The 24,212-nt window shown below is 35.6% G+C and overlaps 2 protein-coding genes and 1 pseudogene across 3 annotated transcripts; 1 reads left to right on the top strand and 2 right to left on the bottom strand.

The window, feature by feature from the left end:
- The first annotated feature begins 513 nt into the window (after positions 1-513).
- Positions 514-5,991, top strand: LOC103852065 (uncharacterized protein At4g00950). 2 transcript variants are annotated; one of them, XR_004455396.1, is made up of 2 exons: positions 514-2,444; positions 2,784-5,991. XR_004455396.1 is itself a non-coding variant. In XM_009128956.3 (2 exons), the coding sequence occupies exons 1-2, from the start codon at positions 981-983 to the stop codon at positions 1,859-1,861; spliced, it is 711 nt and encodes a 236-aa protein (XP_009127204.1). In that variant the 5' UTR covers positions 514-980; the 3' UTR covers positions 1,862-2,091. The 2 variants fall into 2 exon arrangements, 1 of the variants encoding a protein (XP_009127204.1); XM_009128956.3 differs by lacking the exon at positions 2,784-5,991 and having other exon boundaries at positions 514-1,604; positions 1,775-2,091.
- Positions 5,992-9,466: 3,475 nt separating this feature from the next.
- Positions 9,467-12,014, bottom strand: LOC103852261. Its single transcript, XM_033284269.1, has 2 exons — positions 11,399-12,014; positions 9,467-11,328 (listed from the first exon to the last, which is right to left on the bottom strand). The coding sequence occupies exons 1-2, from the start codon at positions 12,012-12,014 to the stop codon at positions 9,467-9,469; spliced, it is 2,478 nt and encodes an 825-aa protein (XP_033140160.1).
- Positions 12,015-14,062: 2,048 nt separating this feature from the next.
- On the bottom strand, positions 14,063-16,937 carry LOC103852258 (annotated as a pseudogene).
- Positions 16,938-24,212: the final 7,275 nt, after the last annotated feature.

The following is a 24,212-nucleotide window of genomic DNA, read 5'->3' as shown; positions in this document are numbered from 1 at the left end:
TCTTCACCAGAACCAACCGGAGTTGACAAGGTAGCAGCTTTAGTTAAAGCAATGTGCCAACTCAAAACACACACACAAATCTAATACAAACCCAGTTTCAGACTCCACATTAGTCTTATAATAATGGATGCTGTTTGACCTAAATTGAATACGTGAAGAAGTGATATCATTTTGATAGATTCCAATATACATATACTTACGTTTGGACATGCAAAATACATTATGTACATAAAGTAAATATACATAATACATCAGTTTATATGTGTGCATGAAAGATGAAAGCAGGGGAAGGCGAAGAGGCAGGAGATGCGCATGATTCTCCTAATTTTCGCACTCCTGTCTACACAAAAGTCGCTACAAACATAACTGTCACAACGACAAAAGAAAAAGAGAGAGAGAGTGATTAAACAATGAAAGAGCTAGCTTTGACTTCTTCACACCCTAAGCCAAATTGACCGTTTGTCCATCAACACGTCCTCATCAATACGTACTCGTCAACGTCCATTAGGATTTTACCCAAACAATACAAATCTCAAAACTCAAAAGACTAACTGCCTCAAAACAAACCATGTGTGGTATGATAACGCTGAAATGCCCACAAAATGTAACGTTTTGTAACCTAATCGTTAATCATACTCTTATCGTCAGATTTTCATATATTGAAGGGATTTGTATTATTCCAGAGTTGTTATCTCGTTTTCAATTATTAACAAACAAAAACGTCATACCTTCCCTCGTGAACAAGAAAGCACACAAAAGAGGAGAGTTACATTTATTTAATTCAGTTCATTTTAAAATATTTTCTTTTCTTCTGCTTCATGTCTTCTCTCCCATTATACTCCCTCCTTAACTTTTCCTTAGAACTATGTTCAAATGAATCCACTCCCTATTAAGGTTTTCTTTTTTTGTCTATTTAACCCCAACCCATTCCATATAACGTCAAAAACATTGTTGGGTTTCATTACAAGAACACAAAAGACATGGGTTTCACTAAAGATCAAGATCGGTTCTGTTCGACGCCTAAGCTTCCTCTGTTTTCATATCCAATGAACAGACCATACGAAACTCCGGGATTAGCTACACCGCCGGTTAACATCGCCGGTTCTGTTCCTTTTCTATGGGAAGAAGCTCCCGGAAAGCCTCGTTCTTCCGTTAGAAAACCGCCGAGAACGAACCAAACCAGAGAAAACAGAGGAGTTGCGAGATGCTTGGACCTTCCCCCTACGCTGATTTTGCCAGGAGAAGCTTGTAAATCGTCCACGGCAAACGAGCCTTCTCCGACAACTGTTCTCGATGGTCCATACGATTTGCGTCGCCGTTCACTGTCGCTTCCGAGATCGGCGGCTGTGATCAGGAAGTTGAGAGGTGTGCCGGCGCCGTTTGGGTCAAGTAGATGGGGAAGTTTAGGGAACTGCAAAGAGTTGTCTGAGGGTATATATGACTTTTCACGTTTTAGAGACGGCGGCTGTGATTGCCAGAAGGATTGGGCTGGAGGAGGATATGACTTCGCCGGCGACGGCGGTACAACAGTGAAGCTTTTCAGACGTCTTAAAAGGAAAGGAAACCTTTTTAATCTCTCTCATGCAACAAAGTCCGACTTCTTGGTAAGTTTAGTTTTTTCAGCTAAACAGAAAAATCAAAAGTTACATACTTTTCACAAATCCATAATTATTTATTTATTTACTTTATTGTCAAAATCTTAAAATAATGAAGACATAATAATACTTTTTTCGTTTTTTTGGTTATCCCCATTATTCGATATTTAAAAACGCAGGCAAGGGTTTACGAAGGGTTTAAGCAGGTGATTCCGTGGAGACGTAAGCAAGAGAATCTACAAAGGACGAATTCTTCCACTATTTAAATCGTATCTCCATTCAATTTCTTCTAACTTTAAGTATAGACTATAGTTTATATACTAATTAATTAGTCTTCTCGTGTGTATTATTTATTTATATATAATATGTCAATGAAACAACTTGTATTAAAGTTTAGAATTAATATCTAGGGAATTCGATTTTTATTACATGTATATAATACTTTTATTAAATAGAAATTGGGGCTCATATACACAAAGGAGACCATATTTAGCTATATTTTTTTTAAACTGGCTCCATATTTAGCTAGATAACCCCTTTACTGTGATTATTGTTTCATTTCCAGTAATCCGAACCTACCTCTATTAGTCTTCCTTCCCATAGATATCAACAAAAATGTCATCTAAGAATGGTGTCAAAATATATATTCTCATCTCTACGATGATTTCTTAAAAATAGTTTTATTTTCTTAGCATTTAAATAAATTTGGGCTAGTATCACCATTTTTTCTTAAACGACAGAGAAAACAAAAAGCTTGGGCGAAATAGTAGAGGAAATTTGTCTCATACATCTGCAACCTCGTGGAATCGGTGAGCATTAAGATATGAAGCTGAGAAGACCCCGTTCGCAGTAAGATAACATGGATCTCTTTGAAATATGTATATTACACGAATCTTAAGTTTCCATTGATCTGAACGATTTCCTTGCATGTCTAACTACATTGCCTTGTAAAACACTCTTTCATTTATTTGGATTAGGCCGTAAATAATTTGTAGAGGGTAATTTGCAATTTTTTTATCCTATTGTGTTAAAAGTGCGTTGTTAGTCTTTTAGATAAGCTTTGATTTTAACCTCTAACATTTACTAGTAGCTCTTAAGAAAATTAGTAGAGGCTAATTTATGGTATAATAGCCAATTACTGAATTTTTTGGTTCAGCTCCTCACTTATGCAATTTTATGTCATTCCAGGTCCACGTGAAATCCATATTAGATCCTAGACAAGTTTATTGATTGGAGGACAGGGTTTTCTGATCCCAGACAAGTCTATGTGTGGGAGAACGAGGTAGATGATGACTGTATTGAGGATATATGGTTGGACTTGTTCTTCGATGCCCTGTTTTTAAGAAATAAGTGTTTGTTGGTGGAGGGATGAAAGCGGCTGACCTTCTCAGTTTACGTAACGAGAAAAAAAAAACAGAAATAAAAAGGATAAAGAAAAGAAAGAGAGGGACAGCAATACATATTCAACTGATGCTCGTAGTTTTACATTATAGATCCCAACCAAGTTGGAGAGGCTTCCAAGTAGCTATCAGTCACGATTTTTCAAGAAGTTGAAACCTAGTAAACGATGAATCGGTGTTGTCTCAAAATAATGTTTGGCAGCAGCTAAGCTCAGAGAATGTAAACGTTTATGCCCCAATATTATCACCAGACCCTTTGCTTCTGGATTCACTATACAGAAGATTTGGCCTTAGAATTATCTACCCAAAAAGGAAAGAAATAAGAAACAAGATTACTCGGCACAAGTGCCTCAAGAGCAATGCATTACACCGCAAGATCAACTAATGCAAAGTTTAGTATAATGGCCATCATGATTAAAAAGCCTGATACGAGTGTCCTCTTGTTAAGTCCATTTTAAAATTTTGGCAATATCCAAACATTTTCCCTTTTTTTCCCCTTCTGATAAAAGGAAAAGTAACTGCACCTCCAAGGAATAAGTAACATTTTCCTTTTTTTGGGGGGGGGGGGTTTATAAGGAAAAAGGAAAGTCTAAACCCTGAATAAAAAGAAGATTATTAGCTATGAAGGTTTCATCCAAGTTAAATCTCAAAAGTTTCAAGATGGGTGATGCAAAGATAGTTCAAGGAGAGAATTGCCCGATAGCGCGATGGATATATCGAGGGATATGCATGTTAGCATCTGTGAGCGGGTTAATTATGCTCGCTCTAGATCTCTTCTGGCCGGAGTTTTCTTCGTTGTCGCCACCGGAACAGAAAGATGGACCGGGCGTGTTGGTGCTCTGTTCAGCACCGTTCTTGATTTTTGCGGTTGTGGTGGTGAGGTCGTTGTACCTCCCGGTTCCGCAATCTTTTGATCTACAAAGAGGCGGGAGACAGCTATTGTCTAGTTTCCTTGCATGTATGACGTTATCTATGTGCGCTGTATCAACTAAGCGTTCTGTAGAAGGGCTTATCTTCTCGTTTTCGCTGCTTTCTGGCTTGTGTTCCGCAGTGCTACTCGAATGGCCAATCAAAGATGTATGCGTCCAACATGTTGTCTACACCTATTTTGTGTTGGCTTTGATTGGGTACTTAGGTTACCAGCGACCTGTTTGGCCGGCTTATCTTTTCGTAGTTGCCTTGGTCATTGTCAATGGCTTTATTTTCTATGGAGTACTTCGTCTTGATCTCCCAGAGCCACCAGAGCCGGAAGAGGAGGACTCCAAGGATTCTCCGGTCTGAAGCTTTTCAGTTCAGGGGTTTAATTTAACTGCTTTCCGTCTGTCGCATGTAATAAGACTCTTTGCTAATTCTTTGGTATAACTACTACTTTTCATTTAATTTTGGGTATCCATACAAAGAAACTCTCGACTAAAGAGTATCATAAGGTCCAAAATAAACAAAAGTAATTAAATAAAAGCAAAAGAATTACAACTTTCACCAAATAATTTTCCAAGAGATGCTTAAAGAGTTTGTCGATGTTGATCATATCTTGAAGCCATGACGAGCCAGAACTTGCGTAAGCCACCAGATGTGCTTGGCCTGAAATCATGTGAGTTATCAGCTGGTGGCTCCTCCACAACCTCAATTTTGGTTTATGTCCTCTGTTCACCATCACTTTGATATAGATCGATGTTTTGTATTTGCGAGATATGTTCTTTTTAAGAAAGCATAAATTCAAATGATTATACACGAGGGTACTTGCCATGCAAACCTCACCATCAAAATCTTAATGCTAGCAAATTTTAATTTTCGAAACAAGGAACACATGGTAATTAGATCTCTATTTTGCACACAACAGCAAGCAGTATGGTGAACAAGATTAAGATGACATTAAAGCACTTACTTTGATAGATAAGCTAGCAACTTAGGCTGGTTTTCAAGATAAACGTGCATTGGCACAACAACTCAATTAAGCATACTGAAAATAAGTTGAGTTTCTTACGTACTAGCTTTATATTTCACTCAGATTTGGGGTTCCTACTAATTAAAGGCAAAGAAGAAAGCTAGGCTCCCCAGTTTTGGGAAATATAGATACTAAAGCAGTTGATTATGCACGCAAAGCTAGGGCGCTAAGGCACTTTTCCACGCAACCTGAATTATCTTAATCCTTGAGGTCTTTGAAGTACTGTTCCAGTCATTTTGGTTTCTGTGCTAGATCTTGATGTGCGAGATCTGACCTAGTCATCTCCAAGTCCGTTCCTTTCCAGGTTTGATCTTACTTCTTGTTATTGTGGGAGTTCTCTGTGCATGCGTGTAATTAATTAAGTCTCTGATCTTTGATACAAGCTCCTCCACCTTTAATTTTGTCTGCTCGCCTCCTTTATTTCCCTCCTGGCTTCTCACCTTTCTACCCCTTTACCTCCTCAACACACTCAGAACAACTCACATTAACCTTCCTTGATTACTCCTCTGAGATCATACAAGTCTCCTAACAACGACGTGGAAAGGTTCAACTGTGAAGAGAAATTAAGATCCCTAAAAAGCGTAGCACACTTACTTGTGGTTCTTCGTCCTGATAATATGTAAACTTGGAGAATGGAGTGGGATCACCGCGGCTGAAAGAGAGTATGGGAACAGGAAGTTAGTGACGAGTGTTCTCATGCGCTACGAGGCCTTAAGAAGAAGGTTTTCTCAGCTGGAAGATGCGAGAGAAGCTGTAACAAACGTGCTGATTTGAAAGCAGGATCTAATATAACATTACTCGAGCTTAATCACACAAAAGAGTATGGTTTTGGTTTGTTTTATGCATGTTAGAATCTTTGAAAATACTTTATATGTTTTCTTATATCAACCATCCTTACCTATTTACTGCTTAAATGGGGTCCACGACAAAAGGAGCAAACATTTTTTTATATTTTGTTTCTAACAATCTAGACAAAAATTGACAATAAGCAAAACCTACTCTGATTTTCTTTCTCAATGACAATGGCAAACAACGAAAAAATAATCTCAAACATGGGAGGAGCAGGCCCGTCTCAGTTGGAAACGAGGCCTAATGCTGAAAAAAAAAATTTGGGAGCCTTTTCAAAGAGAATAAACAAAATTTAGAGCCATTTTTCTCAAAAAAAAAATAATTTCAAATCTAATTTGGGCTAAATTTTTTATAAATTGTAATGGGTCCAGCACATGCACAGAGCCGGGTCTGGGGAGGAGCTCCTCCTCGCATGCACCGTTCAACATCACGGTATTGATTCATGCATGGGACTCCGTTGCTGTCAAAATCAATCAACAAAGACTGATCTTCGAGAGAGAGAGAGAGAGAGAGAGAGAGAGAGAGAGAGAGAGAGAGAGAGAGAGAGAGAGAGAGAGAGAGAGAGAGAGAGAGAGAGAGAGAGAGAGAGAGAGAGAGAGAGAGAGAGCTTAAAGGAGGCGGAGAAAGAAATTGAGTCTCCAAACTCATGGAGAGACGAAAGAGAATTTTCGGTTATCGGTGGTTAGAGAGGAGGTGACTCGCCCGAGTCGGCAGGACTGGAAGAAACGAGTGACGTTCGGAGCTCGGCGGTAAATCTCTGGCCGTCAATAAGAAACTTATTGAATCTCAGCCGTTGATGGAATTCATTGAGATTCTTAAAGTCTCACCCTATTGGCTCCCACTTTTCGCGTCAGCTCGAGAAAGCCAGGTAACAAATTAATGTGTTTAACGAAAAAAGTTTGTTCCACAATATGTTTTTATTTATATCATAATAATAATAAAAATTAATAATTTTTCAAAAAAAAAATTTATTTCTTGTATTTAACGTTACGAACAACAATTAATAGTCACATAAAATAGTATTTTTTATGATTCTTATTAATAAATCGGATGGAAATTATAATTAATTCATTATAATGAAAGCACAAGCTCTATTTTTTATTTAATTACTCCTTAGTTAATTGGGTGGTTCAGAAGCTACAGGAAACACCCGAGTACTGGAGAGGGATAATAAGGCAGCATATAGACTTTGAGCCGACTCGAACTCCCGTCCACCACCACCAAGGACCAAAGCTCCAAGATCAAGTTTTATCGAGATTTACTGCTTCCGAGTATAAATTCCGCTTAACAAACTCATACAGAAACAGAAGACTCTCATCATGTCTAAAGCCAAAAAATGTCAGTGTCTTGTAGGAAAAGTGGTTCCTTGGCTGTTAGATGATTGTAGCCTTGAGCAGAAGAAAAGTGATCAAGGAAAGAGCACAAATGGTGTCTCAAAAAAGCAAGTTTTATTAAGAGAATGAAAGGGGGTTTCTTTGTCTGAAACTTTGCTAGAGATGGTGAAGGTTTTTGATTGAAAGAAAGGAGTTAAACAGAGTTGATGTAAACATTAAGCATGAAGAAATTGATACATGAAAGCCATCTTTGCAAAGAAAAACACTAGTGGCGCCTCTAAAAGAGAAGCTAGTGAGAAGGAGCGAAGGTTATTTTGCTCGCCCAAAGAAGCATATACAAAAAGGTTATGAATCTTCATTTACACAAACGAGATTGAATTTGCTAGCTCATACTAAAAGAGCAAAAGATCTGAAAGGAGTTTATAAGAATGTTTCAGCTATCAAAGAGTCAATGAAGGGTTGTCCTCTTCTTCTCGATCTTCTTTTTAAGGAGTAGGAATCTTCTCTTCTTCAGACCGGAAGTAGTTAGTGTATTGATCAAGATACCTCAGTTGTTGTTCAAGTGTTTGGGATGGTGCTTGCCTAGCTGTCTTAGCGGTTTCTTGTTGGATCCCTGCCTCACATTGAGGTTTTGAATCTTCAGTAATTGTCTTCATCTCGAGCTTCTCCTTCTTAGACCTAAACCTCTTTGCTTTAGCCAACATAGACATCCTCCATACGGTCTTGATTGGCTTCTTTAATGGTTTAAGCACACCTCTCTTGGGAACCTCATTGGCGTTAATAATCCAATCCGTTTCAGGAGTAGTGTCACCTTCTTCAGGAGTTGTGTCTTGTTGGATATTTGCAGGAGTTGGCAAAGCTGGATTAGTAGTGTTAGGCTGACTAACGTCCGGTTCCGTCCTCATGTCACCCTCCGCATGATGCAGCAGTGTTCCTTGTTCAAGATCAGATTGTCTCTCAGCTTCTTCAGGAGTTGTGTCTTGTTGGATGTTTGCATGAGTTGGCAAAGCTGGATCAGTAGTGTTAGGCTGACTAACATCCGGTTCCATCCTCATGCCACCCTCCGCATGATGCAGCAGTGTTCCTTGTTCAAGATCAGGTTGTCTCTCAGCTTCTTCAGGAGTTGTGTCTTGTTGGATGTTTGCATGAGTTGGCAAAGCTGGATCAGTAGTCTTAGGCTGACTAACGTCCGGTTCCGTCCTCATGTCACCCTCCGCATGATGCAGCAATGTTCCTTGTTCAAGATCAGGTTGTCTTTCAGCTTCTTCAGGAGTTGTGTCTTGTTGGATGTTTGCATGAGTTGGCAAAGCTGGATCACTAGTGTTAGGCTGACTAACGTCCGGTTCCGTCATCATGTCACTCTCCGCATGATGCAGCAGTGTTCTTTGTTCAAGATCAGGTTGTCTCTCAGCTTCTTCAGGAGTGTTGTCTTATTGGATATTTGCACTATGTTACATGGAAACGGAAGCGGGTACGTGGAAGCGGAAGCGTAAGGAAGCGCAGAAGCGAGATTTTTTAAAATATTAGGAAGCGGGTACGTGTTGGAAGCATATATCCATATATAAATATATATATATATATATATATATATATATATGTATATGTAATTTTTTTAAAAAAATTAGGACTAAAATTATATGATTTAAATTTGAAATAAAACATTTATTCATTTATAATAATTTTGAAATGATTTTATATTAAAACTGTAAAAATACACATAAAATATGTTTACAAAAAATATTATATTAGTTATTTTTAATACTTCATAAATAATTGACACAATATGTTTCAATATGTGCTATAGCTTTAATAAAAAATCTCAATGCATAAAGATAATTTATAGTATTATTTTGATATTTATATATTTATAATTCAATATTCATTACTATTATTTTTTTTATTTTATATAGATTAAAACTATGGTTTTATAATTTATTGATATACATTGTATTTAAAAAAAAAAATAGAAGCGTGATGCCAAAACAGAATCATAAGCTTCCAACATGTTTTTAAAGAGATATTTTAGAAACGTTTGGGAAGCGAGATTCCGCAAGTTTCCACAAGGTTCCGATTCCGATTCCTGTTCCGAAGCGGGAAGCGGACGTCCGATGAAGCTTCCGTGCAACGTAATATTTGCATGAGTTGACAAAGCTGGATCAGTAGTGTTAGGCTGACTAACGTCCGGTTCCGTCCTCATGTCATCCTCTGCATGATGCAGCAGTGTTCCTTGTTCAAGATCAGGTTGTCTCTCAACTTCTTCAGGAGTGTTGTCTTGTTGGATGTTTTCATGAGTTGGCAAAGCTGGATCAGTAGTGTTAGGCTGACTAACGTCCGGTTCCGTCCTCATGTCACCCTCCGCATGATGCAACAAGTTCCTTGTTCAAGATCAGGTTGTTTCTCAGCTTCTTCAGGAGTGTTGTCTTGTTGGATGTTTGCATGAGTTGGCAAAGCTGGATCAATAGTGTTAGGCTGACTAACGTCCGGTTCCGTCCTCATGTCACCCTCCGCATGATGCAGCAGTGTTCCTTGTTCAAGATCAGATTGTCTCTCAGCTTCTTCAGGAGTGTTGTCTTGTTGGATGTTTTCATGAGTTGGCAAAGCTGGATCAGTAGTGTTAGGTTGACTAACGTCCGGTTCCATCCTCATGTCACCCTCCGCATGATGCAGCAGTGTTCCTTGTTCAAGATCAGGTTGTTTCTCAGCTTCTTCAGGAGTGTTGTCTTGTTGGATGTTTGCATGAGTTGGCAAAGCTGGATCAGTAGTGTTAGGCTGACTAACGTCCGGTTCCGTCCTCATGTCACCCTCCGCATGATGCAGCAGTGTTCCCTGTTCAAGATCAGGTTGTTTCTCAGCTTCTTCAGGAGTGTTGTCTTGTTGGATGTTTGCATGAGTTGGCAAAGCTGGATCAATAGTGTTAGGCTGACTAACGTCCGGTTCCGTCCTCATGTCACCCTCCGCATGATGCAGCAGTGTTCCTTGTTCAAGATCAGATTGTGTCTCAGCTTCTTCAGGAGTGTTGTCTTGTTGGATGTTTTCATGAGTTGGCAAAGCTGGATCAGTAGTGTTAGGTTGACTAACGTCCGGTTCCATCCTCATGTCACCCTCCGCATGATGCAGCAGTGTTCCTTGTTCAAGATCAGGTTGTTTCTCAGCTTCTTCAGGAGTGTTGTCTTGTTGGATGTTTGCATGAGTTGGCAAAGCTGGATCAGTAGTGTTAGGCTGACTAACGTCCGGTTCCGTCCTCATGTCACCCTCCGCATGATGCAGCAGTGTTCCCTGTTCAAGATCAGGTTGTTTCTCAGCTTCTTCAGGAGTGTTGTCTTGTTGGATGTTTGCATGAGTTGGCAAAGCTGGATCAGTAGTGTTAGGCTGACTAATGTCCGGTTCCGTCCTTATGTCACCCTCCGCACGATGCAGCAGTGTTCCTTGTTCAAGATCAGGTTGTCTCTCAGCTTCATCAGGAGTGTTGTTTTGTTGGATGTTTGCATGAGTTGACAAAGCTGGATCAGTAGTGTTAGGCTGACTAACGTATGGTTTCGTCCTCATGTCACCCTCCGCATGATGCAGCAGTGTTCCTTGTTCAAGATCAGGTTGTCTCTCAGGTTTTTCAGGAGTGTTGTCTTGTTGGATGTTTGCATGAGTTGGCAAAGCTGGATCAGTAGTGTTAGGCTGACTAACGTCCGGTTCCATCCTCATGTCACCCTCCGCATGATGCAGCAGTGTTCCTTGTTCAAGATCAGGTTGTTTCTCAGCTTCTTCAGGAGTGTTGTCTTGTTGGATGTTTGCATGAGTTGGCAAAGCTGGATCAATAGTGTTAGGCTGACTAACATTCGGTTCCGTCCTCATGTCACCCTCCGCATGATGCAGCAGTGTTCCGTGTTCAAGATCAGGTTGTCTCTCAGCTTCTTCAGGAGTGTTGTCTTGTTGGATGTTTTCATGAGTTGGCAAAGCTGGATCAATAGTGTTAGGCTGACTAACGTCCGGTTCCATCCTCATGTCACCCTCCGCATGATGCTGCAGTGTTCCTTGTTCAAGATCAGGTTGTTTCTCAGCTTCTTCAGGAGTGTTGTCTTGTTGGATGTTTGCATGAGTTGGCAAAGCTGGATCAGTAGTGTTAGGCTGACTAACGTCCGGTTCCGTCCTTATGTCACCCTCCGCATGATGCAGCAGTGTTCCTTGTTCAAGATCAGGTTGTTTCTCAGCTTCTTCAGGAATGTTGTTTTGTTGGATGTTTGCATGAGTTAGACAAAGCTGGATCAGTAGTGTTAGGCTGACTAACGTCTGGTTTCGTCATGTCACCCTCCGCATGATGCAGCAGTGTTCCTTGTTCAAGATCAGGTTGTCTCTCAGGTTCTTCAGGAGTGTTGTCTTGTTGGATGTTTGCATGAGTTGGCAAAGCTGGATCAGTAGTGTTAGACTGACTAACGTCCGGTTTCGTCCTCATGTCACCCTCCGCATGATGCAGCAGTGTTCCTTGTTCAAGATCAGGTTGTCTTTCAGCTTCTTCAGGAGTTGTGTCTTGTTGGATGTTTGCATGAGTTGGCAAAGCTGGATCAGTAGTGTTAGGCTGACTAACGTCCGGTTCCGTCCTCATGTCACCCTCCACATGATGCAGCAGTGTTCCTTGTTCAAGATCAGGTTGTCTCTCAGCTTCTTCAGGAGTTGTGTCTTGTTGGTTGTTTGCATGAGTTGGCAAAGCTGGATCAGTAGTCTTAGGCTGACTAACATCCGGTTCCGTCCTCATGTCACCCTCCGCATGATGCAGCAGTGTTCCTTGTTTAAGATCAGGTTGTCTCTCAGCTTCTTCAGGAGTTGTGTCTTGTTGGATTTTTGCATGAGTTGGCAAAGCTGGATCACTAGTGTTAGGCTGACTAACGTCCGGTTCCGTCATCATGTCACCCTCCGCATGATGCAGCAGTGTTCTTTGTTCAAGATCAGGTTGTCTCTCAGCTTCTTCAGGAGTGTTGTCTCATTGGATATTTGCATGAGTTGGCAAAGCTGGATTAGTAGTGTTAGGCTGACTTCCGTCCTCATGTCATCCTCCGCATGATGCAGCAGTGTTCCTTGTCCAAGATCAGGTTGTCTTTCAGCTTCTTCAGGAGTGTTGTCTTGTTGGATATTTTCATGAGTTGGCAAAGCTGGATCAGTAGTGTTAGGCTGACTAACGTCCGGTTCCGTCCTCATGTCACCCTCCGCATGATGCAACAGTGTTCCTTGTTCAAGATCAGGTTGTCTCTCAGCTTCTTCAGGAGTGTTGTCTTGTTGGATGTTTGCATGAGTTGGCAAAGCTGGATCAATAGTGTTAGGCTGACTAACGTCCGGTTCCGTCCTCATGTCACCCTCCGCATGATGCAGCAGTGTTCCTTGTTCAAGATCAGGTTGTCTCTCAGCTTCTTCAGGAGTGTTGTCTCATTGGATGTTTTCATGAGTTGGCAAAGCTGGATCAGTAGTGTTAGGCTGACTAACGTCCGGTTCCATCCTCATGTCACCCTCCGCATGATGCAACAGTGTTCCTTGTTCAAGATCAGGTTGTTTCTCGGCTTCTTCAGGAGTGTTGTCTTGTTGGATGTTTGCATGAGTTGGCAAAGCTGGATCAGTAGTGTTAGGCTGACTAACGTCCGGTTCCGTCCTTATGTCACCCTCCGCATGATGCAGCAGTGTTCCTTGTTCAAGATCATGTTGTCTCTCAGCTTCTTCAGGAGTGTTGTTTTGTTGGATGTTTGCATGAGTTGACAAAGCTGGATCAGTAGTGTTAGGCTGACTAACGTCTGGTTTCGTCCTCATGTCACCCTCCGCATGATGCAGCAGTATTCCTTGTTCAAGATCAGGTTGTCTCTCAGGTTCTTCAGGAGTGTTGTCTTGTTGGATGTTTGCATGAGTTGGCAAAGCTGGATTAGTAGTGTTAGACTGACTAACGTCCGGTTTCGTCCTCATGTCACCCTCCGCATGATGCAGCAGTGTTCTTTGTTCAAGATTATGTTGTCTCTCAGCTTCATCTCTTTCTCTCCTAGTTGTTGCAAACTTGATGAATTGAGAGACTACGGCCAATAAGTATCCACCTCCAAACATTAATCCTAACTTGACAGCGGCACTTGATGTCATGTGGATAACAATCACTTAAGCCACAGTGAGGAAACCTATGGTTACCCCATAATCTCCATGAACGTTGAGTTTTAGTGCTGCCAAACCGAAATGAACAGCCCAAGCGCTCGAAGCAACAACAAATAGGGTTCGGGATGTTTTTTCCCTATCTCATCCGTGAACAACGCTAACGTACCATACACCAAACCTTGAACGAGAAATTTGATAAACCAGTGGAACCGTAGGTTTCTTTATGCAAAATGAAGCAGCACCAAGAAAAAAAAAAGAAAACCTTTTTAATTTCTCTCATGCAACAATGTCAGATTTTTTGGTAAGTGTACTTTTTCAACTGAACACAAAAATCAAAAGTTACATGCATTTTTCACATATCCAAAAATATTTACTTATTATTTACTTTATTGTTAAAATCTTAAAATAAGGAAGACAAAATAATACATTTTTGGTTATGAGGTACACCAATTATTCGATATTTAAAAACGCAGGCAAGGGTTTACGAAGGGTTTAAGCAAGTGATTTCATGGAGGCGTAAGCAAGAGAATCTACAAAGGCCAAATTCTCCCACTATTTAAATCGAATCTCTATTCAATTTCTTCTAACTCTGTATATAGTTGATATACTAATTAATTAGTCTTCACTTGTGTATACTTTATTTATATATATATATATAAATAATATGCAATGAAATAACTTGTATTTCATTTTTTTACTGCATATAATACTTTTATTGAATGCAGTGTATTATCCTATTTGTGATTTATTTTGGAGACGATAAAACAAATTGTAGCGATAATTATATAAAAGAGCTAAACTTTTTCACTAAAAATAATAAATTTCTCCCATTTTTATTTGATGCTTTTAGATTATTTTATTTTACATTAAATTCTTTCAGTGTAAAATTATTAATTTCATATTATAGAAATTTATATTTTGATTTGTTTTACTATTGATTCAATTGTTGTTAACTAGATAACTAAATATGTTTGTATTTAAAAAATTAAAAAATATAGTTTGTGTGTATATCAAAAAATAAAATGTTAACTTATAAGAAAGGGGAAAGAATATTATTTTTACTGTAAATTCATTCAATAAACCTTTTAATATTAAAATTTCCATTCTTATGTAAAAGGTGCGACGTTTGACCGCTGAAAAATTGGGTGAAATGGTGATTTTCATTATTGTATATAGGCCTGAAAAAAAAACAGAACCAAAGAATCTAACATGTGCCGAACTGAAATACTCGAAATTGAAACTGACTGAAACCTTCAAATTACCAACTAGTTTTTATATTTCTATATCAAAAATAATGAAATTGAACTGGAACCGAACCAAGAACCAAATATGTACCTGAATATATAGAAAAATACTAATTATATATACATATAACATAACTATATATTTATATATATTTACAATTTAAAAATCTGTTAACAGTATTATTTGAAATAAATAATACAGAGTATCCGAACTATTCGAACTACCCGAAAGTATTCAGATAAAATATCCAAAATATCTAAAGTAATCTAAAATATCCAAAATTTAACCTTAATTATCCGAAATAACCAAACCATAACCGATATTTCAGTATATTTTAGGCTAGTTTTACTATCCAAACCGAAAATGAGTCAGATGGTAAATGAATCATGTAACCCCCTATCCAAACTATATGATACCTGAAATACCTGAAATGAATCAAACCAGTTCCTGAAATGCCCATGCCTAATTGTATATAGTGGAATTTTGCTTGTTTGTGAATTTTCTCAAAACAATTTAGAAATGGCAGTTTAATTTGTGCAATTACGATTTTTTCAACTCACCAACCTTCCATCATACAAATTGCTTTAAATACCTAAAGAACCAACCCTAGATATTTTTATAACCCCAAGACAAAATGTCCCTAGACATTTTTGATTGACTAAGTGAAGTCTCTAGAAACGAAATTCTAAAATAAAATTGCAACTTAAAATAAAATTGTAGAAATTAAAACAATAAAAATATGGCATCTCCGTTTCATTCTAGTTATATTTTAGATTTGTATTCACAAATTAAGAAAACATTTAATTTTGTATATTTTCTAAGTAAAATCATCATTACCTTTACACCAAACAATATTTTAACCAATTGAAAAATAAGCTGGAGAATAAAGTTAATAAATGTTGCAGTCAAATTATAAAAAGATACTTATTTTATAATGAAAATTTTACTCTATAATGACAATTAAAATGAAACAAAGTAGTATTCAATACTCCTTATGTTTCAGTTTAGTTGTTGTTGTAAGGTAAAATTTTCGTTTCAAAATAAGTGTCGTTTTCAAATTTTAATGCAAAATTTATTAACAATATTCTGCAGTTTATTTTTCTATTGGTTGAAATAAGGTTAGTTGTATAGATAATGATGTTTTATTTTGTAAATATGTAAAATTAAATATATTTTAATCTGTGTGCATAAACCTAATATTTTTTTAGATTCAAGTTTTGTGAAAGCATCGTAGCCTATTGGTTAAGGTTTAAAGGCTTCTACACCGAGGTCTGGAGTTCGAATCCCAGACCATGCAATTTATTGTAGATTATAGGAAATTCAGGTTTCAAGTCTCGGAGAGAGCGGTTTATTAAACAAATATGCAGACTACAGAGGAAAAGCTTGCAAGGGATCTTCAACATGGTGCAAGTAAATCTGGTCAGACGTGGATCTTCATAGGACAGCTCAGGTGATGCAGTTAGGCGTAGATCTCCATAAGGCAAGTAGTATTGTCGGTTGTCGAATCGTCTATGTAATCTTTCCTATATCATAATTGTAATATGATAATAAATCAGCGTTAAAAATAAAATAAAATGGAGAGAGTAGTAATCAGTAATCACCTTTGGCAAGTGCCTTCTTTTTCTTGTAATTAGCTTTTAAACAAGCTTGCCTCAGCTTCTTGGTTCCATCAGTTAGCTCAGCATCAGGTTCTTGCTTTATAAGAATCCTATGTTCCTCCAAATTCTTCACTTCTTCCTCCATCCCAACACCCTGTCACCGAAAATATTAAACTTTCAAAATCAAGAAAGCAATAAGACCCTATAACAGAATTAAATAATAGCAGCAGAGGTTCGTACCTTTAGATTACCAATGAGAGAGTTAAGACTCTTGAGCTTCCGGTGAGGCCACCGATGAATCCCAAGTTCTCTGCAACGCTTCTTCAATACCGTAAGTCCAACGTTCAGTTCTTTAGCCGCATTTTTGATCGGTCGATCGAAGAACTTTTTGATCTCAGCCATCTCCAACTTGTCCTTTGTCACAGTGTTACTCTTCTTCAGTGTTCTCTTTTGGCATCTCTCGTTGGAACTGACACTATCGTTGTTTCGGGCAGCAACATGTGAAGAGGAGTAACTTGAGAAAAAAGAGTTCTTCTGTTAACATAGTATCAGATGAAATTGTGTTGTTCCCTTCGATGTTTTCCGAGAATTCTTCAAAGCTAGTGGGATCGAACTGAGAATTGAACCCTGCATTTGGTTTTGGGTCTTCAATGTATAGAAGTGAGTCTAGCGGAGGCAACCTGCAGAGCGAAATAGAGTAAACACACACAAAATAAAACACAAACGAGAGATAACTTGTTTAGGAAGAAAGCGATTTGAGGATTTACAGCAAACTTTTTGAGCATGTCAAAACATGAATCTGAATCATCCTGGTTTTTGATACTCAGAGAATCGAGAGGAAGAACAGAGTTAGGATCCATTTGGTGACAAAGCAGTGATACAAACAGAGAAAAATAATTACAATAAGAAAAACAAAAGAATATATTGACGAGCGCACATACAGTGTCTATGTAATAATGTTCTTAGGGAACTGTGTGCAGTGTAATGGGAGATACGAGTCCCAAAGGATATAACCGTGTGATTTAATTAGTTGCATGATCATGGAGGCTGAATTGTTTATTACTCCCTCCAAAAAACACATTTTTTTATATTTTCAATGCATTATTTATGATGATAGATTGTAGACTTCAAAAATATATAATTGTGTTTATTAAAATTTTATTGGTTAAAAGTATTAAGAAATAATTAGCTATAAATATTAATGTATTATATGTTTTCTTAATATATATAAAAATTTTAAAACGTACTTCTTTTGAAACATAAGGAATAGTTGATTATTTAAAAGTAAACTAGGAAATTAGGCAAACTTTAAGTTTGCAATTAGTACATAGAGTCACACTAAATGTTTATTTGTAAATAGGGTCACTTTGCTCTTTAAAAAATCAAAACAGTTCTTCATACTTTCATAGACACTTATAATCATGATTTTGCCATTCATATTTAAATAAAACAAATCAAATAACACTCCTTCCGTTCCTCCCGAAATTAAGATTTTATAGAGTTTTCACGTTTATTAAAAATATAATAAATGTTTACAATTTAATTTACAATTTATTTTTTAATATACTTTCCAATAACTATTCACCAATAAAATTTAATCAATTCAATTATTCATAATAAATGTTTTCAAAAATATACAAAAGTACCTGAAAATATAGAAAATCTTTTTTTGTGGAATAAAAATAAACTCTAGGAAATCTTAATTTTGAAAACTGAGGGAGTAATAAAAATGACCCACTTTATTTTAGTAACTACACATAGGTATCTCTCTTTCTTCACGAATCAAACTATCTTTTTACATTCTTCCTCGTAAGATTATCTCCTCAAAACTCCGCATAGGTATATTTTCTTCTTCACGGATCAAAGTGTCGTCTTTAGAAATTTGTCTTTCTCTATTCGAATCTCCTTCCATGTTTATATCAGGAAAATTCATTTTTGTGCTATGGCCGCTGCTAGTAACGAGGAAATACGACGTGAAGCAATCTGTGAGGAAACTGGAAGGTTGGGTAGGCTCACTGGAGAAGGAGAGATTGACAGTGGAGATCTGCTGGAAAGGACCTAAGGCGACAATAGGATCTCTGAGGAGGTCAGTGAATAGGGACGACATCAAGAAAGCTGTGGCGGAAAGCGAAGTCGTTTAAGGTAACACACACACAAAATAAAACACAAACGAAAGATAACTTGTTTAGGAAGAAAGCGATTTGAGGTTAACAGAATACTTTTGGAGCATGTCGTGGGTCATCCTGGTTTTCTATACTCATAGAATCGAGAGGAAGAACAGAGTTACGATCCATTTTGTTGACGATGCAGTAATAGAAAACAGAGAAGAATTACAACAAAAAGCAAAGGATTATATTGACGACCGCACATACAATGGATATAATGGGAGTTACGAGTCCCAGAGGATATAACCGTGTGATTTTGCTAATTGTATTGCAGTGTTGTGGTGATGAGTAAATCAATCCGGCTAAGGTTATTGCATTGCTTTAGTGATTTTACTAAAGGTTTGTTTGTTTCACTATTTGCCTATCTCCATCCAGATGATCCATTTATATAATTCATTCAAATGATCCATTCATATATTATTTGGGAATGTTCATTTGTCCATCCACATGAATCAGCTAGATGAATCCATCTAAATGAAGTCATGTTCGTTTCTTTATCTCTATTTCTATTCACATGAGTTTAATAAACAGATTACTAATATATCATTGTTTTGATTTAATCATATTTTATTTTTCTTTCACTATATTAATTATCTAAAATATAACTATTTTAAAATATGGTTTTGGAAAATAATATTATTTTGCAATTTTAGCGGAAAAATACATATTCACAATTTTGGCGGAAAATTTGATTTGTGATTTTAACGAGAAAAAATAATTTTGTGGTTTTGTTGGGCAGACAGGACGGTTCAGATGATACAATCAAACGTGAATCTTCATAAGGCAGATATAATTTTTGAATACCTCAGGAGCATCGACCGGAGGAAACACTTCTCGTCATTGGGGTGTAGTTGTCATGGGAATTTCAAAGAAATGTTCGTGTGGTGATGAAACTGTTCCTCTCATGTCCAAATCTGACAAATGTGAGTTACTTCTGCTGGCTTTCTCTTCCTCGTCATCACTCTCATAAATCTGGTCATGTCGAAAGGAAGGCTTGTCCATGAACTCCTCGATCAACTCCTCGATTTCATGATGATCTCTTTCTGGTCCTTCTTCGTCATAGGTTTCACCAGCTCCAGCATATGCATCAACGACTAAAGCCATCGAACTCTGCATCTTCTTCAATCTCCGTTCTCAAAATTTAATTCTCTCTTCTCAATTTGTGCCTCTATGATTTGGGAATTTAGGGTTTCTGATTTCGAAAGATGAGACATTCGGGTATTAGGGTCACGGTTTAATGGGTTAAGTGGTTCTGGATTTTTAATTAATGGTTTAGAAGAGGTAATCGGATCTTTATTGGGTCATCAATTGGTCTAGTGCTGGTTTTATTAAGTTTCTGGGATTAACTCGATACAGTAAACCGAGTAATTGAATTTTATGGGGTTATAGATTTTCATCTTTCATATTGTGGAGGTTTAAGCCTTTATCGTTACTTTGGTGGAGAAATAACTTTCGGACTTTATTTTCGAAGATATATAGCACGGAATCATAGTTTGGGAGATACTTGTCGTGCTATACGATACTTCTCATGGAAAAATAGCTTATTTTCCCATATCATTATGATTTGTATTATCTTGAAATTTGATTAGGTAAAATGTGGCCAAACAAAAGGCCAAGGGGTCCTGTTTTTTTTGTCACGATCCAAGGGGTGGTCAAATCTATTGTACTACATTTGAAGAAGAAAAACTAGGTAGGGGAATAGTGTCAAGCACCAAATTTGAATCTGGACACTTTCAAGGCTCAGTGCATTTGATCTAACGTGGCGCCATCATTTGATCCAAATTTGAATCTGGACCCACGCTTCACAACCATATTGGTTGAGAATCTGTTGGAGATCCCAAGTCAACCATTTTGTTTTATGTTGCCAAATCACATTTGTTTTCTAACCATAGAAATAAAGAGATGTCTAATGTTTTTGAGAAAATGAAATATATTTGCAACATATTTGTCGCTTTGCTAAAAAAATGTAAATTTGTCACTTTGCTAAAAAAAATGTAAATTTGTCGCAAGTTTTTAAATATGGACATTGTTTATGTATTACTCCCTCCCTCTGTTTCATATTAATATACATTTAATTTTTTTTTATTACATAAAAGTTTCATTCTACGATTTCAATGCAATTTGTACTTATTTTTAATTGAATATTAATTATAAAATATATTGATCTTATAAATAAATGTATTTATCTCAAATGCTATTAGTTAAATAGATGATATTAATGAAAACATATATGCATTTAATTCAGTTTTTTAATATGTTTGGAAAATGTGTAAGTGACACTTTGTAAAACGGAGAGAAAATCTAGTTAACGAAATGTTGAGGACCTTTTCAGTTTGAATGCTACTCCCTCCGTTTCATATTAAGTGTCGTTGTAGAGAAATTTTTCCGTTATAAAATATGTGTCATTTTCGATTTTCAATGCAAATTTTATTAATTTTTGCAGTGATTTATTTTTCTATTGGTTGAAATATGGTTAGGTGTATATGTAATTATGTTTTTATATAGAAAATATATATAATTAATTATTTTTTTAATTTGTGTGCACAAAGTTAAAATGACATTTAATATAAAACAGAAAGTATTATTTTAAACAAATTAAACTATTATGTCTACGCTAAAACACGGACATCAATATAAAACCACGGAAACTTTTAATTGTAGTTTAAATTTTAAATACTCCTAGCTGTTTGTGCTTTAACAAAAAAAATGATGTTAATTATAGTATGTTTCTAGGAACGACATAATGAACCTGGACAGCGTGCGAGAGTAACTAATCGATGACCACCACTCTCGTGTGTACATTTAATGGCATGACAGCAGTAGAAGACAAAACAGTTGTAATTGTACAACTATTGACTTTCGACATTCATGTACAAAGTATCTCCACATAACTTAGATTAGAAAAAAGAAAAACTGTTTTGAACAAAAAGGAAAAAACTATACACACTAAATAGCCCTCTTGTATTTTTTTTTTAAATGACGCCACATATTTGTTTCCACCAGAGTTTATAAAAACTAGATCCTTTCTCCGCGCGATGCGCGGAAAAGTGTGTTGATAGCCGATTTTTGATTATAAATTTCAATGTTTTTGTTTGGAATGGAAGCATTGTGTTTTTCAAAATGTTTGGAAAATTGGTGAATATCGAGTTTATGCAATTGTTTAAAAACAAAAAGAGTAGCTAAATAAGCATAAATAATGTAAGAAAGAGATTAAGTCTTTTGAAGATGTGGTTTATAAGAAAACAAATAGCCTGAAATTGGTTAAGAATAAGTTAGTTAGCTTAAATTTAAGTAAATACAAAACTATGGTTATTTATATTAAAAAGGTTCATACCTGGCATAGCTGGGTAAAAAACTCTGTGTAAGTCTTTCTTTATTTGATTGTATCATCGTTTGGTTGATATGTTGGGCATTATAAATCTGTAAATATAATATTTTATCAGAAAACTTCTGAAAAATGGTAGAAGTGAAAACTACTAATTTAATTAAAATACCTTTCTGGGAAGGAAGACCTCTGAATATTTCTTTATAGACTATGTTATTCATTTTCAGCTGGTGAAGTTTTCACTTTCAGCTGGTGAAAGTCTTCACTTTGTAGACTATGTTCTTCACTTCCTACGGGCATGATATACTTTACTTGTGATCTAGGCTATTAATTTTTGTATGATTTTGTGGTTTGTGTTTTGGTTTGCATTTGTAAGAGATGTGTGATAATGATTTTTGTCTTTTAGAAAATATTAGGTCATGAAAGATTATATGTGATAACATATATAAAGCTTGTTTGGAATAGTTTTTTCTGTTAACCATGTTTAAAAAAAAATTATAATAACCATGGTTGTGGCCTTACAATTTGTGCTGTTTTCAGAGATGAGTTCTCTATTGTTTAACCATATTATGCTTCGTATAATGGACTGTTTTTTTTTTGGGTTGCCCGATTGGGTGGTGAGTGGTTCGTATCGGGAACAAAAACTTTATAGTGATTGTAACGTACGATTAGTTATGAGATTTTTTAAAAGTTTAAGGTTCTTGTAATATTGTTAGGGTGTCTTTGAAGTTTTGGCAGAATATATTGGTGGACTCCTTGTTTTCTATAGTAAGAATATAACAATTATTGGGTTTATATTGATCTAACAGGTACTGTTTAGGTATTGTTGATTCGTGACTTTCCACTTCGGTACTACTCAATTTGGATTAAGAATTATCATACTATTAACAGTATATCAAATGTTCCATAATAATCTTCATAGCTAACAATACATCAAATAGTTATGGTTTTCTATTTTTTATGAGTTTAGCCTATATTTTGTTGGTAAAAAAAGGAAACAATTGTGGAATTTTTTTTTCAAACTTTTGTTGATATGAGTTATAAGTAACATAAAAACAACATAAATATATTTTTTCTCGAATACAATAATTCATAAATATATAATCTAAATATTTATTTATAAATATTAGAAAGCCACAATTGATATTATATTTTATGCTACTTGCTTATTTTTTTAGAAAAAGATAATAAATTGGCATTTTCTACTTATTAGAATTATAAAATTTAAGAAGAAATATATTAAAAACCTATTAAATTCAAGAAAAGTAAATAATGTAAAATAGTAAAATAGATATATGTGTGTTTAATATAGTAACAAATATATAATTTCTAAAAGAAAAATAAATAGTAAAATATGTCATAAAAATAGTAAACATAATAATTAAAACAAACTAAAAATTTATTAAAATTTTAAATAGGGCCGCCTAATAGCACATGCAAGTGGAGCGGTCGAACATGATCCGAATCAAAAAACAAAAAAAAAATAATTAAGATTTTTTTTAAAAAGAATATAAATTACAGTTTATAATTTTAGATATAAATCTACATTTAGAGCATATAATATTTTAAAAAATCATTAAATATTTACACAAATAGTTAAACTATTTTACTACATTATTAATTATATTTTTAATATTTTTGAACATGATCCAAAAATTAATTAAGACGACCTGATTTTAAATATATATATTTTTTCATTTGTTTACTCGTCCGTAGGGCGGATCCGACCCTAGTATATCATATACATGAGGTGTAGAATTATGCTTAAAAGGTGTGTAAGTTCTAATTCTATGTTGGGGAAATTACATGTTTACCACTTTCATGGTACCAGTTTTCATTTGTACCACCACTAATTAAGGAGACATTTTCAAAAATACATTCTTCATTAAGTGGTAAAAGACTCTTATGCTCTTGTTATTTATATATATAATAAATCATTATTTAAATAAAAAAATTAAGAAAAAAAGTAAAATTTTTTTTATGTTTTCGAATTATACTTTTTTATAAATTTTTTTTTTAAAATTTTCTTTTTCGAATTTTTTTATTTTTTTCAAATTTATTTCTGAAAAACGAAAATTATGTTTGAAACTATTTTTTAAATTTTTTTTTATATTTATTAAGTATTTATTTATATATTTATTAGAATCCTAAATTTCACATTCCAAAAACCCTACCCCACCCCTCAACTCTAAACCCTAAATCTAGATTAGTTAACCCTAAATGTATAATTGTCTTTTACCCTTCATTAAAAGTGAGGGTAAAAGTGATTAGTGTAAACATGAAAATTGGTAGTATTTTTTAAATTTTACATCACATATATAGTATTTTAAAATTATCCTTTACAATTAGGTTATGAGAACTTCTTATAACATGTAACAATACCGTAGAATTATTATTTATTTAAATAAGTGGTTCTGGAAAAGATTTGAATTTTGTCAGAAATTACTATCCACCAATAAATGTTTAAATTTTTGAATGAAATAGAAAATACATGAAAGTACAACTAATAACTATATAAGTTGACACATATTAAAAACTTAACCTTTTATATACATATACAATGTTGAAGGATTTGCAAATTTGTATGCTGTTATTTTTTTAAATAAAATTTGGATACATATAAAATATTATTTTAAAATTTTGAG

The sequence above is a fragment of the Brassica rapa genome, chromosome A02 (genome assembly GCF_000309985.2).
Source record: "Brassica rapa cultivar Chiifu-401-42 chromosome A02, CAAS_Brap_v3.01, whole genome shotgun sequence".
NCBI classification, from domain to species: Eukaryota; Viridiplantae; Streptophyta; class Magnoliopsida; order Brassicales; family Brassicaceae; genus Brassica; species Brassica rapa.
Note: the sequence above shows the minus strand (reverse complement) of the source record. Positions and strands in the feature narration are given on the sequence as shown.